General features: G+C 34.8%; 2 protein-coding genes and 1 long non-coding RNA gene across 3 annotated transcripts; all 3 read right to left on the bottom strand.

The window, feature by feature from the left end:
• Nucleotides 1-882: 882 nt before the first annotated feature.
• On the bottom strand, nucleotides 883-2,963 carry LOC105970661 (uncharacterized). Its single transcript, XR_016031757.1, has 2 exons — nucleotides 2,591-2,963; nucleotides 883-1,118 (listed from the first exon to the last, which is right to left on the bottom strand). It is a non-coding gene; the product is annotated as an uncharacterized LOC105970661 (long non-coding RNA).
• A 3,721-nt stretch (nucleotides 2,964-6,684) lies between these two features.
• LOC105978069 (uncharacterized) lies at nucleotides 6,685-7,373 on the bottom strand. The gene has a single exon (XM_013003480.2). It carries the CDS (start codon nucleotides 7,170-7,172, stop codon nucleotides 6,942-6,944), a length of 231 nt encoding a protein of 76 aa, XP_012858934.1. The 5' UTR covers nucleotides 7,173-7,373; the 3' UTR covers nucleotides 6,685-6,941.
• Nucleotides 7,374-8,850: 1,477 nt separating this feature from the next.
• On the bottom strand, nucleotides 8,851-13,718 carry LOC105978098 (protein NTM1-like 9). Its single transcript, XM_013003516.2, has 6 exons — nucleotides 13,290-13,718; nucleotides 11,819-12,123; nucleotides 10,211-10,477; nucleotides 9,785-10,099; nucleotides 9,376-9,687; nucleotides 8,851-9,230 (listed from the first exon to the last, which is right to left on the bottom strand). The coding sequence occupies exons 1-6, from the start codon at nucleotides 13,447-13,449 to the stop codon at nucleotides 9,024-9,026; spliced, it is 1,566 nt and encodes a 521-aa protein (XP_012858970.2). The 5' UTR covers nucleotides 13,450-13,718; the 3' UTR covers nucleotides 8,851-9,023.
• Nucleotides 13,719-14,444: the final 726 nt, after the last annotated feature.

Raw genomic sequence — 14,444 nt, 5'->3', positions numbered from 1 at the left:
AGTTTCAACATAATACTGTCTCAACAAGTAATCTGTTACAACTTAGAATAATTGATTTATATAGGCATATAAATCAACAATTGGCATCAAGAGCCTCACACTAGACATACTTAGTGCGTGATTTTGGGAATTTGATTATTTGATTTATGTATGAAGAACGAGCGTTCATATGGAAGGTGTGTCTACTACACCCCCACCACTGCTCACTGGAACCAACTATTCATATTGGAAGACTAAGATGAAGATGTTCATCAAGTCAATGGATGAAGATGCATGGTGCACTGTCTTAACAGGCTGGTCTAGACCAGATTTCAAAGATGATAAGAATGTTGAGACTGAGAAATACGAAAGAGACTGGAGTATGGCAGAGCATATAGCTGCAAACATGGATTCTAAAGCCTTGAATGTTATATTCAATGCAATTGGGATCAACCAATTCAAAATCATCTCTATTAGAGTAGGTAACCGAAGATCCAACTAATTGTTGTGTTTTCTCACGCTACTCGTAAATAATCTTTTCTGTATTAATGATAAATACCTCATTTGACACTATATATCTTTGTCTCTTGCATAAGAATTGTAGCACCCCCTCTATTATATGCGATAAATCGAACCAGTTTATCGGAATTAATTGATTTATCGGAAGCAACTTATAGGATCACTTTGAAAACACGAAAAATCAACACTTTCGATTTTAAAACCATACTTGAATATTTAGAATTCTAGTAATTTTCGCAACATTGTTTTGAAAAGCTTGAACCTTTTTGAGAAGGAGTTTAATCGAGTGCTACACTATCATAAAACATAGGTTCGAAATTAAAATCAGAGTTTAGAAATATTTTGACGATAAACGATTAAATCATGAAATATACGAACTATTCATAAACATAAACGGATCAATATATTATAGAGTTCAAAATAGGATCCGTTACCGATTAAAGTCCTGTACTTTAAAAACGAGTACGATAGTAAACGAAAACAGAAGTTACTTTATATTACATCACCAAAATAGTACTTAGCCACACTTATAGAACCCTCGTTCGAACTTCCAAAAACTCCGGGCAAGACTTCGATCCACTACTCGGTCCATTCCGGGGGAGGGTTAGCACTAGCACTACCTGCAATTAGAAAATATCTATATGAGCTATTAAGCTCAGTAAGAAACTCGAGGAATTACCAAGGGTTGAAAATAGGTTATACATATATATAGTATATATAACATTCCGATCACCTTCACCGAGTCATACAAACATCAAACAAGAATCAAGTCAAAAAGTACTAAAGCATATAAGTCACAAACATGCTCATGAATGCAATCCGTGTAAAAATCATTTTTTTCATTTATCGGATCCGTGAAAGATTAATTTCTATATTCGGATAATAAACCGTTTCGATCCCGTCTATGGATCCAATATCACTCATATCACTCTTATCACTCCTCTCAACCCTAGTTGGATACCGGCCCACCGTATCCGATTCGTTTATCACCCAAACATTCCATTAATCTTTCAATTTTGTCAAAAGCAAATGCATGTCATGGAATGACTACAAATTACGTAAAGTCATTGAACATCATAAATATCAATCAAGTGACACAAAATCACACAAATATCACAATTTACCACATATTTATACCTTTGGGCAAAATTCCCCAAATTCACACATATAAACACACAACCACACACTGCATACACACCACACGCACATTCAGCACACACACACACTCACATATTCAGCACACACACATGCAACCAACACATTAAACCTCACCATTTAATGGTAAACCATGCTTGTAAAGCAAGCACCCCTTTTTCACCTTTCATTTAATGAACTTATTACCACATCTAGGTAATAATCCACTCCAATAAATCCAGCAGTAATAAACACATCCATGCAGCCATTTTAAGGTGCAAAATCTCAAATCTTATCACTCATACTTATTCAATTAAAGGCATGACAATAAAAGCACAACACATAATAAATGACATGCAATTTGTCCTAATTTCGAAATAATAGCAAACCAATTCCAAAAATTCCCAAATTAAATCCTAGAACTCCTAACTGATCCAAATTTCAGATTCTGAAATTATTTTAAATTTTCACAAAGTTTCGAATTTTCTTGAAATTAAAAACTCGAAAATTCCCTTTTTCTTTTAAAAATCAAAAACTCCAATATAACCTTAATTACTTTGAAATATTTGTAAATAAAACTTTTTTCCCATTTAATAATTACTGGAAAACAGATCCAAACTTTAGAAATGAGAGATTTTTCGGAAATTGCAGTTTTGACCCCAAAGTTTCAAGATTTACACATGCAACCACACTAAAAGTTCAAAATCCACTTTTTCATGAAAACCCCTAACAAATCTGAAATTTTTAATGCTTTTGGCCAATAAAATTTGTATCTACCCACTACCAATATAGATGAGGCATGCAAGAACAAGAAATCAACATTACACGCCTCTTTTCCATTTTTTCCCCAAAAAGCCCTAAATTTCGAAATACTTAAAAGTCTTTTAGGTAATCTTGAAAACTCTTTTAAAATAATATGATATCTTCTAATTGCAGCAAGAAACTCGAAATTTCTTACCTTAAAATCGAAGAGAAGAAAGCAACCGAAAGAAGAGAGGCTTTCAAGCACCGAAATCTAACCAAGCTACTATGATTGTGGAAGAGATTGAGTGGGTTTTCAAATGAGGTGTATATTTCTTTGATGAGTGGTGATCTAGGCTGCTCCATGACTGTGGTTAAATAGGGAAATTTTCAAGTGATTTTTCATTTTCTTTGAAAAACAAGAAATGAGGTGGAAGAAGATGAAGAATGGAGGTGGTGATGATGCTACGGTGGAGAGGGAGAGAGGAAGACAAGTAGGGGGGTTAGGTGTTTGAAGAAGAAAAAGGAAGAGTGGTTTTTTTTTTATCTTACTAAGCAAGTGGGTTTAGGCAAAATGATTAGCATTTGGCAAGTGGAAAGGCATGCAATATAATCACTAATTTATTTATTTAAAATAAACCCAACTTGCATAACAACACACACACACAATCCGGACACACACACACACACACAAATATATATATATATATATATATATACCATGTAAATATACTCAAATATAGAATGCAAGTATTAGTATATATGTATGTATATGCACGTATGAAAATGTATATACGTATGCATGTAAGTATGTGTATGTATATAATTCACATAAGTCACGTAGTTCATGAAATTCCTAGAATTTCAACTTACGAAATTGATATTAAATCACATAATTCACATATATATATCTACTCACGAATTTCACAAAATAAATACCATGAAATCACCACATAGTAACGCACGTAATTATTCACGTAAGTCACATAATTAAATTCACGTAATGCATATAATTAATATCACGTAATAATATTACCTAAGGGTTCTCGAGTTAGAAATATTAGTTTCGGGTTTTAGGGTTTTCGGGTTTTGGAAAGGTGGGGTGTTACAAGAATAGATGTAGTCCTTACAATTATATAATTACTATAAATAGATCTAGTAGAATCGTGAGATTATTTATTTACGTATAATAACTGTTAAACGTAGTTCCTAGTCAATGAGTTACGCCACTAATGAGGATATCGGCCTTTCCCATTTGAGACTAGCACTTAGTGTATGTGTAATGTGTCTCATCAGTCAACAGTGTTGAGACATCGGCATACATAAGTGGGTTCTCATAAGTTGATGAGTTCACTGAACTCCCTCAATCTAGAGATCTCTAAGTGGTTCCCAATAACCGAGTAGAGGTTTCTATGATATTGTTGTACACCATTAATCCTTACATCATCGTGACTTGACTAGATGACCAGCTGTATCGTGACCTCTCCATGAGTTCCACCGAGGACCGCCCCAAGGGCCAGCGTTCGTGTAGTCCGAAATCTAGTGGGATGTCTATTCATTGTAGTAGGGGATTCAGTCGCTTGATCAGTCATGGATATCATGTGCGTTCTTGCGATTATAATCCATGAAGTCTATGGCCACAGCCGAAAGTGTCATGATTAGAGAAATGTGTTTCTCTAAGTCAAACACGAACGGATTATATAATCAAGAACATCCACACAGTTACTGGTCTTGTGGTTTTGAGGCTAATTTTTCTTATTTTTTAGTTTATGTTATTGCATCAATTTTTTATTTTATTTTTTTAACAAGTAAGGGTATTAAAGTATTTGTATATTGAAAATTTTAATTTGATCTTGCACTTAATGGAATTAGTATTGCAAATAGCCGCGACCATAGAAATTTTGTAGTCAAAATTTTGTAATCTTATGATTTTTAGTAATTTAGTAATGATAGAATAATCTTTTAATATATCATTTTAGTGGGAAATTGGATATGGCATTTCCCTTAATAATTTATTAGTAATAAGACATTCCGAATAGCCGCGGCCAAAATAAAATGAGAAAATTTACAAGAATCTCCCATCTAGGAAATGTAGTAAAGGAAACACCCCCTTTTAAAAATAGTTAGAGAAAATCTCATTAGTTAATATTCCACCCAAATGCTATTTTCATAATTTCAAATCTACCTTCAATTGGCCAATATACTCTTTCAAAACCCTAATTATTTTTTACGCCGTTTTTTTTCTTTCTTTTTTCTTCTCTTCCAACTCTCTTCTCGTTTTCTCTCTTCTTTTCCCCTCCCTACAAGATATGATCTGAGTGTTTGGTGGTGGTCCGGCGATGGGACGATGGTAGAAGACGGCGCCGACGCGGCGCAGGCGGAGGTTGGCGACAGGGGCTTCGAGTGGAGGGGGAAGCAGGGTGACGGGGGCTGCAAAATAGGCACTCAAGGTAGTTTTGCTTCATTCTACTTATTCGTTATGGATTTTTAATCTAATTTTGCTGCATATTTTTTGATATGGGTGGCTTTGTTTTGATGGTTTTGAGGTGGTGGTTCGGGTTGTGATTTACTTTATTTGTGTAAAAAAAACCGTTAAAATATGGAAGCGGGGTGGTGGTGTAGCAGCGGCGTGATGACGATGAAGAGCAGATCTAGAGTTTTTTGGTGCATTGGACGGAAGACCGCGTGTAAAGAGAAATTCGCGGGCTGGACCCTTGATCGACTGCGTGTGGTTAGTCGACTACGTGTGGTTAATCGACTATGTTCAATAGACGATTAAGGCTTATTCGACTATATTCAGTAGTCGATAAAGGTTAATCGATCACAATTTTTAATTTTTTTTTTTTTTTTTTTTTGATTTCTTATTATTGATTCCAATTGTATAAATCAATTATAATGTTTGTATATTTTTTGTTTTTGTAAATGTAGTTGATTTTGCATTTTTTGTAATTGTGATTTGTTGTTTTTAGTAGTCAGATTCTTAATCGAGTATGCTTCATAGGCGATTAATATACCTGATAGAGAAAAAAAAATTAAAATTTAAAAAAAATAAAAAAAAAATTAAAAAAGTTAAAAAAAATTAAAGAATTTTCTTAATCGATTAAGCTTCATAGTCGATTAATAAAACTGATTCAGAAAAAAGAAAAAGTAAAAAAAAACCAAAAAAAAAATAGTCTAATGATCAGTGCATGACGCGATGATGATGTGAGCGCGTGACGCAATGATAATGTGACAAGCGGGGACAATATTGGAAGGAAAAAGAAGGTGGCTGAAATGTTTGAGGTATTTTCTTAAATGGAGGAAAATATTTTTGGTATCTTCTCAATAAAAGAAAGTAATAGGACTTTCTCAAAGAGCCCAAAAAAAATACACTAAGAAAGAAAATAAATTATAGAAACCCCACCACAACATCAAGAAAGCGGTAATAAGTTGGCATTCACGAGAAAATTCCATTTGCATGATGAAGCCCATTTCATGAGGTTATGGACGGCAATTAGAGACAAAATTAGACAATTGGAACCTCCATTTTAGCCAAGTAACCAAAATTTACGAATCTATAATTACTGGAATTTCGTCATCACATGTTATCCGCTACAATAGTGGCGTGGCGAAGCCAGGATTGATCGTGAGAGACAGAATAGATATTAAAAAATAATGAAAATAATTATTGTTCCAATACTCGTGAATCTAAGATGTTCTTCATGGTGCACGTAAATTTTGGTGATGCTGCCCCTGAAAAAAAAATCAGATTTTCTTTTTTACAAAACCAGAAAATGGGAGAAGAACTTTTTTTTTCTTTTTTTTGCATTTATTTGAATTTTAGATGCGCTAAGTAATAAAAATATGGTGAACTTAATAACATAAATGCGTAATATACAATGGAGATTTACAACTGAGGATGACTTTAGTCCACTTCTCATCAAAAAAAAGACTTTAGTCCACTTCCCAAGAGTGGATTTGCCTCATACATGAGGACAATGCAAAGACAAAAATTATATACACATATATAGAAAATTAAAATTTGAGGAGGGCCATGGGCCCTTGACCCTAGATTGGCTTCAGCGCTGCAACTAGTTTAGAGTGGTACTCAAAAGTCAATACCAATACCAATTGTTTGTCTTTTGTCACTACGTACACCAACATCAATCTTGTAATAACTAAACAATATATGCCTAGAAAACACAAAACAAAAAAAAAAAAAAAAAAGGGAGAGAGAGAGAGAGAATGAACGAACGTGCATATAACGAATTTGGGAAAAAGCAACTAAAGAAAAGTAGAATATATATAACACAAAATTGAAGGGATAATTAATTTGTGATGGCCAAGCACTTTAATTTACTTGAAATTATGGAAAGTACTATATAATTATGATATTCGGTTGCACCACTCAGTACAAATTACAAATGCCTCAACTCTCGTTAACAAGTACTAGTCCCGAATTCCTAAAGAAAACCAAACCAAAAAAAAAGCTAGAAAGAGAACTTGTGGAAATTAAAATAAGAAGTAAGCAAAACAAAGTTATACAAGATACATATACATAGAGAGAGAGAGAGAGAGAGAGAGAGAGATTAGGCATTGGAAGTTGCTACACGAACGAGAGGAGGCGTTGCGGGATTTAGAAGGCGGTGGTGTGCATGTGGAGCGGAAGGGGGAGAAGCGAAAGGGAGATTGCGCAGTATGAGGAATCGAACCCGCCGTGGAAAGGGCAAAGGCGCGTCTTGCAACATGTGTTCCAGCACACGCGCCACCACCACCGTGTACTCCTCCAGAAGCTCCGCCACTATAGCCACCAGTATCATGCTTCTCTACTTAATTACTAGTTGTTTTTCTTGCTTCAATGTTTGGGAATTCAACTGCCACAATTTGAATCTTTTTCATATATTATATAACAAAAAGGGGGCAGTGCTTCTAGTCACTTCTAAATGCGTAAAATAATTATAAAACGAAAAAAGGGGGGCAGAAACTAATAGAAAGGAAAACAGGATGCAACAGCGTTTGCAACGTATGTATGTATCATGTATGTATGTATGTTGTTCAATTCGTATTTAATAATCCAACGGCGGATAGAGAGAGAGTCAAAACCTTGGGCTGATTTTGGGCTTCCACGTGCCTCGTCTCATCCCAATTCCCAACTACTATTAAAAAAAACATTTAAAAAAGGGCCACCTTCACTTTGCCCCTCTAAATTATGGGTGTGTCACAAACATACCCCTCAATTACGAAATGTACAAAATACCCCTCATGTTTGTATTTAAATATGATGACTGACATCAACTATTGACTTTTTTGTCGCTCTTTTTGTTTTTGACATTTTTATCCCCATTGTGTAACCGTTTAAAGTTTATATATGCCTTCATTTCTTATTTTAAGTTTTCATCATTTTTTTCATTTGAAATTAGTTAATTTTCTTTTTTTCTTAGCTTCACTACAATGTCCGACTTAAATTGTTATCATGAGTTCAGTTTTATATATCAATCATAACCAAACCACATTAGCAAGCGAATACCTAATTTCTTTAATGAAAACAAGTATCTATTCTAGGAGATTAAATCATGTTAAACATCGTATTCAGTGTAAGTCAAACCCGCAATATATTCAAACTCCGTAAACAGGTTTTCATAATGAATTTTAATTACAAAAAATGATATGCCATTATAACCTTAAAAAATATGCTCAATTGAATAAATATTAAAATAAGCTAAACAATTGCTTAAATAGTTATCCAAGTATTGTTTGCAAGATCCAAAAAAAAATGAAGGAGTCGGTGACTTTAATTTGTATTTTTTATTTTGACCGAAATATTTGAAGTACTAAAATTCACATATATTTTCTATAAACTAAAGGTGGGGGTAAGATTGTAATTGCTTAAGAAAACATTATAAAACTAATATTATTACATTTTTGTAAGTTGACCAAAAATTATAGGGAAGTATTTAGTACGTTTCGTAATTGAGGGGTGTGTTTTCAACACACCCAATAATCCAGGGGTGCAAAGTGAATTTGCCCTTTAAAAAAAATCAAGGTTTATCTCATGAGATTTTTTAGTTTTGTTTTGGTTGTAGCATTATTATATTACTTTTTTGGTTTGTTCTTATCTTTGAGAAAACAACTAAAATGTTTGTTTACAAGTGACGAAAAGGTCAAAAAAACAAAAATGGTGTTGAATCAAAGTTTTGTTTGGTGGGGCTTCATTTCATTTGCCTTATCCACACCGCCAGCTGTGCTGTTTAGTCCCCACAGCATTTAGTCATTCACCCATCTCTGTATCAGTCACTACTCACTGAGTAGTCGACATTAACTCGGCTCGGTCCGACTCGTATCGAAACTGGTTCTGTGGATGCCTTCATCTTTCAATAAGAACTGCAGCTCCTTTTAATTTTACTCGCATCGATCATGCATTCATAGTATCATTTTTTACGAGAACTTTGAAAAAAATGATATTGTAAACCGTGACAATATATAAAATCGAAACTGACATTTAGTATTTCAATATATGCAAACTGCATTACTTCAAAAAATCTACGGATTCTATAATGACAAGTTAGATTCTTCCTGCACAACTAATACATTAGGCACTTAACTACAATACAACATTGTTCGATTACTAAACAATAATAACGGTAAAGATGACAACTAGCGGCGTTATAACATCAAGCATGCAAATTGGGACATCTCCAAAGCCCAAGGAAAACTACTGACAGAATTATAACTACGTAAACGCTGACAGAGTACACTTTCGAATGACCTGACATCATCATAAATAGCTTCTTCGTACAACCATTTTCAACCGCCCGCGATTCTTCTCTTCTCGTTTGACCAATCTCCTTATTCTCGTCCACAATTCTACCTTCCGTCACCTAAAAACAACAATCAACGACAACAATATTATGATATCCTTTTTTCCTGCGGAAGTTATATGGTTTCTCAACAAATATTATATGTCATTTTCAAGTTATATCGTTACTTAATTTACTAGTCTAATTAAATGAAATGGGAACTCACCATGGTAACAAGTGATTGCGGTTCTTGCTTTGTGATGTCGACCTCATCGGAATTTTCACAAGTTGCAGAGTTCGGCCTGCATTCCATCACTAGACGGATTCTCCTCGAAGTAGTTCCCTGGTTTGTAGAGTTGACCAAAGTTGACCGACTTTTTGGCTGACGCGATCGAATCTTGATTCCAGTTCCACTAGTCGGACCACTACTACTATCTTTCATTGCATATGATAAATCATCTTTTCCAACACCATAGTGTGGAGGAAGGGAATTGATATTAGATACCGCAAATTGAAAGGAATTCGGAGATATCTCACACTGCAAGGAAAACAACGTCAGCACGAGCATCAAATATCAAATACAAGAATTCTAGTTAACAAAATGCAAAACCGTACACACGAACCGAGCTACTTACCTGTGGTTGAATCATATCTGTATCCGTCTCACGATCTTTACAAATATTCACGTTACAGATTGTAGTTGGACTTTGACTTTTGATGTGAGCAGTTGACTCTTCAGAAAAGTAGTTGTCATGGTGTTGAAGGCCTTCCAAAAGCTCCGACAGTGAAACATCCTGTTCAGATGTGCCGTCTTGAAAATGGAATCCATTTCCGAAATCATCAGCAAAGGGAGAACCCACATCATTGAAATTGTGAGACAACACCCCATCGTTAAATTTATTGCATGTTGCTTCTTCCGACATTGGAATTTCTTTTAACGGAGCACACACCTGAAAAAAATTTGATAAAATTGAATCCGGAACTCGGTTCCTTAATAATTCAAGATTTTACATAAAGAGGCAGTGAAAAAAAAAATTATATTTTAATAATTTATGTCTAACCTCCATAGGTCCATTAATTTCACATATTTGAACAGGCAAAAGGATATTATTAGGAGGCATGTAGTCTGCCTCATCTGCCTGCTGCTTTTTCACATCCTCGTTTTCCTTGAAAGTTTCAACGAGTGAAGATTCTTGAAATAAGTCGGATGATTCATTATCGGGAGATGATTTGTTAGCAGATGGAGAAGATCCAGTAGGTTCAGCTTCATCAAATTTTGAATTATCTATCTCTGCCTTGTGAAACAAACGACAAAGTACATAGTCTCCCTGCACCATGTAATGAATAACTGACTATCAACATAAAATTTATACCATTAAACCAAAAAGAACATGGTCTCAATCAAGAGTGTGCAATAAGTAGCAATATTATGGTTATTATATACTTCTCGTCACTCTCCAACTGGTCGCTCGTAATCCGTTTGGAAACTGGTTTACCCTACCACAATTTCACTACTTCAACAGTCCACCTCAACCAATTATCAATAAAAAGAACACAACTATGACTTATCATTTTTATATGATGCTATGGCTGTTTTATTAGGTTGTACAAAACAAAGAAGCCAAATTAGCGGCACAAATATAATGATCTACGGAGATTTATAAAGGGATCTACTAAGACCACCATAACATTAACAACTATTATAAGATACCGAGCTTTTTGCATCCACCACCTTGAGGTATTCGGAAATAGCAAATAACATGTCAGTTAAATTGAGTATTAGCAAAGGGTTAAATGAGTAGAATAATATTTTGGCGTCAAGAGCTAGTTAGATTTTAGTTTTACCTAGATACTTTTTTCATGTAAAATGCTGTTACTTATATCTCATTTATATAAACGTAATGCATAATATTCTCATGAACAGAAAATTGCATTCACACAATTTCACTTTATCACTTCACAAAATCCCAACGTGGATTCCACAAATTTACTAACACCAACAAAAATTATGAATTTCAAAATGAGTTGATACTTGATTGCAGTGGTAACATACGATTAGATACACGGAAGCTGTAAAGGTTGTATAATTTAACTTACAGAAATTGACATCTAGATCTATAATTTATACAAAAGGTAAAAGAGTTAAGGTTTGGCTTCTACAAAAGGTAGCACGAGATGAACTATTCAGGCAATTTGGAGAAATTCGGATGAAGACGAAGTAATAGAGATATTCACAAATTTGGCCACGGCAGTATCAACCGACGAGCATTTGTTGGACCAATTTACATACAAAGCTTACATATAGATAATGATTTTTTAGCTTAATGCATGATCATGAAAGAATATTAAACAATGATAGGTGTACACATTTATGAATATCAATCTGAATTCTCGGAGCAAATAAGAAAAACATAACAATTTAGCCCAGCAAATAGCTGACGAGAGAGGATCAATTTTTAACCGTCCAAATATTGTGATGAAACAAGATATCTAATGACCACACTAATTATTGTTATAAAGATAAGCAAGAGTATCTTCTAGACAACTACTAATAACCAAAGAAATTACCGAACAGAGGTCAAGAAACAGAAAAAACAATCAATGTATGTTTGTGTATAAGAGTGTTTGTGCATGTGCAAGAGAGAGAGTGAGAGAGATTATATGTTGACCTGTCCAGGGCCTAAGCCGTCGAGATCTGGTTCAGTGGCACGATACTCATGCATGATCCAATTAGTACGTTCACCCTTAGGAGCACGGCCCCTGTAGAAAACTAGAGTCTTCTTTGTTCCGATTAAATGGATATTTGTTCGACGAGAGGGAGATAGTCTGCGAGATTTAATAGTGCGATCTTTTCCAGTGGCTTTCCAATAACCAGCTTCAGTGGCCCTATTACAACGATGCCCATTCGGATATTTTCTATCTCTCGGGCAGAAAAAGAACCACTCTGGATCATCCGACTTTATCACTGACATTGCTGCACAGTGGAAAAATAACAAATCAACATTTACTGTTTTACTTTCACTTGGTTTTGCTTCTTCGAACATAAGAAAAGATGTGCATGGTGAACCTAGAGCTAAATGTTAAATATATTCAAAACCGAAATCGACAAATGAACTTAAAAGTCAACCACTCAAGTCAACCATATATTCTTCAGCAGGAAAAGTTGCTACAAATCTACTCTGCTTTCTACCCTTTTAGAATAAAGGGTAAATTACAACCACCCCTAAGGTATGGACAAATTACGAAAACCCCCTTCTTGTTTGGGAAATTACAACCACCCCTCAACTATAAATCTTCTTACACGTCCACCCTTGTGGTTTCAAATTTAGTGGAATCTTCTAGATTACATGTAATATGATCATAAGATGTGCTTTTTGGCTTGTATATATCAGATTTTGGTGCATCAGAAACTGTATTTTTACACAAAACAAGTACAAACTAGAGCACATTCTACGGAATCTAGATGATTATGGTGAATTTGACACCATAAGGGTGGAGATGTAAGAAGATCCAAACAAGAGGATTTTTTTTGTAATTTGACCATACCTCAGGGGTGGTTGTAATTTACCATAGAATACATTATATTTTTTTAATGTGACAACACAGTGTTCGGTTTTGAGTCCCATTTCCAATTAAAATTCTTTAGGATGCTCTTTTCACATTTCTAAGCTACTTATTCCAGGATTATGCATCTAACTTACTGAACTACAACTACACTGAGATACAGTAAGAATTAAGAATCTTTAGTTCGTTGGTTATTTGAGCATCCATCAGCCGGCAATATTCTTACAAGCAGACATGTAGGCAAACCGCTCTTGTTCCTGATTAACTTCACACTAAACAATTTTGTGTATCCTGTTTGCTTTCAGATTATTAAAATTATAATTGCTTAAGTTTTATTGAAAATTATATACGACGAAATTAATTTATTACAATTATAATTACTTAAGTATCAAGAATAGAATATTGTAAATTCTATATTCAAACAGAATTTCTAAAAATTATATATGCCTCGGAAATATTTTCTCAACATGCTTTTCGTATGCGGGGGAATGTTCGAGAATGGAATAATCACGACATAGACAAAATAAATAAATAAATAAAATTAATAATAAGAGAAAGGAAGGGGCAAAAGCGTACAAGGAAGATCCCATGGCTCCCATTTACAGACATCAACCTCCGGGATAACTTCAACGGCGGAATGGTTGCCGTTGATTTTAAGCCTCAAATAATGGTTGACGAGCTCTTCATCCGTCGGCCGGAATCTGAAACCTTTCGGCAGAGCCTCTAATTTCATCATCACTTCGGCACAGATCACATTAATCTAAAACTGCTTCAGAATTTATTCAGGTATCAACAAAACCTAGAAGCATGAATTTTGATGTAGGTTGAGAATATTTGGCGCAGCGCTCGCTCTCTCTCTCTCTCTCTCTCTCTCTCTAAACACTGTTTTTGATTTACTTTAGTTTGCACTTTTTTCTTCACGTGTTTTAAAGTCACTTTTCCACACATTTTCTGCCAACAAGTAAACATCCACGCTCATTTATTACATTATTTTAAGTATTCTATGCTGACCTATGCTGCACGGACACTTCTAGATGGCGAAGAGTCCCCGTATCCGATACCTGGATACTCGGACACACGGGACACTTCTCGGACACTCGTGTCGGGCCGTGTCGTAATTTCGCTAAAAGTAGGACACCCGTGTCGGGCAGTGTCCACAATTTTAAAAAAGTTGGGACACTTCTCTTACGTTTTAAGAGAGAGCCCTAATAAAAAAAATGCACATTTTCTTTTCTCTCTAATACACATTTCCTCTGTTTTCTTTGTGAGTCCACAAAAAACTCCAAAAGTCTAGCATGCGACGGCAACCAAGAACACGAGTAACAAGGGCAAGCGGGTCTCTTATGCGATGACGACTTATAAATATTTTTTACAATTTAGAAATGTACCCCTATATTTTTATTATTTATAAATATACCCCTATATTTTTTATATTTATGCGTATCCTCCGCGTGTCCGTATCCTAGTTTTTTGGAAATGCCGTATCACCGTGTCCGTATCCGCGTATCGCCGTGTCCACGTATCCGTGTCCGTGCAGCACAGATGCTGACTGAAAAATATGTCATATTGGATGCTCCAAATATTATTAATAGTGGATTTTATGAGACACCAACCTTTATTATTCTAGGAATTTTGGTTTTTATGTTTTTTTCTTCTCTTTATTCAATAAACCCACATCTAAGGCAAAATTTAATATTTATTACAATATTGTCACAATTTTTTAAACTCAAT

The sequence above is a fragment of the Erythranthe guttata genome, chromosome 1 (genome assembly GCF_056151865.1).
Source record: "Erythranthe guttata isolate IM_541 chromosome 1, IM_541, whole genome shotgun sequence".
Taxonomy (NCBI): Eukaryota; Viridiplantae; Streptophyta; class Magnoliopsida; order Lamiales; family Phrymaceae; genus Erythranthe; species Erythranthe guttata.
The sequence above is the reverse complement of the archived record's forward strand: the minus strand, read 5'-3'. Positions and strand labels throughout refer to the sequence as shown.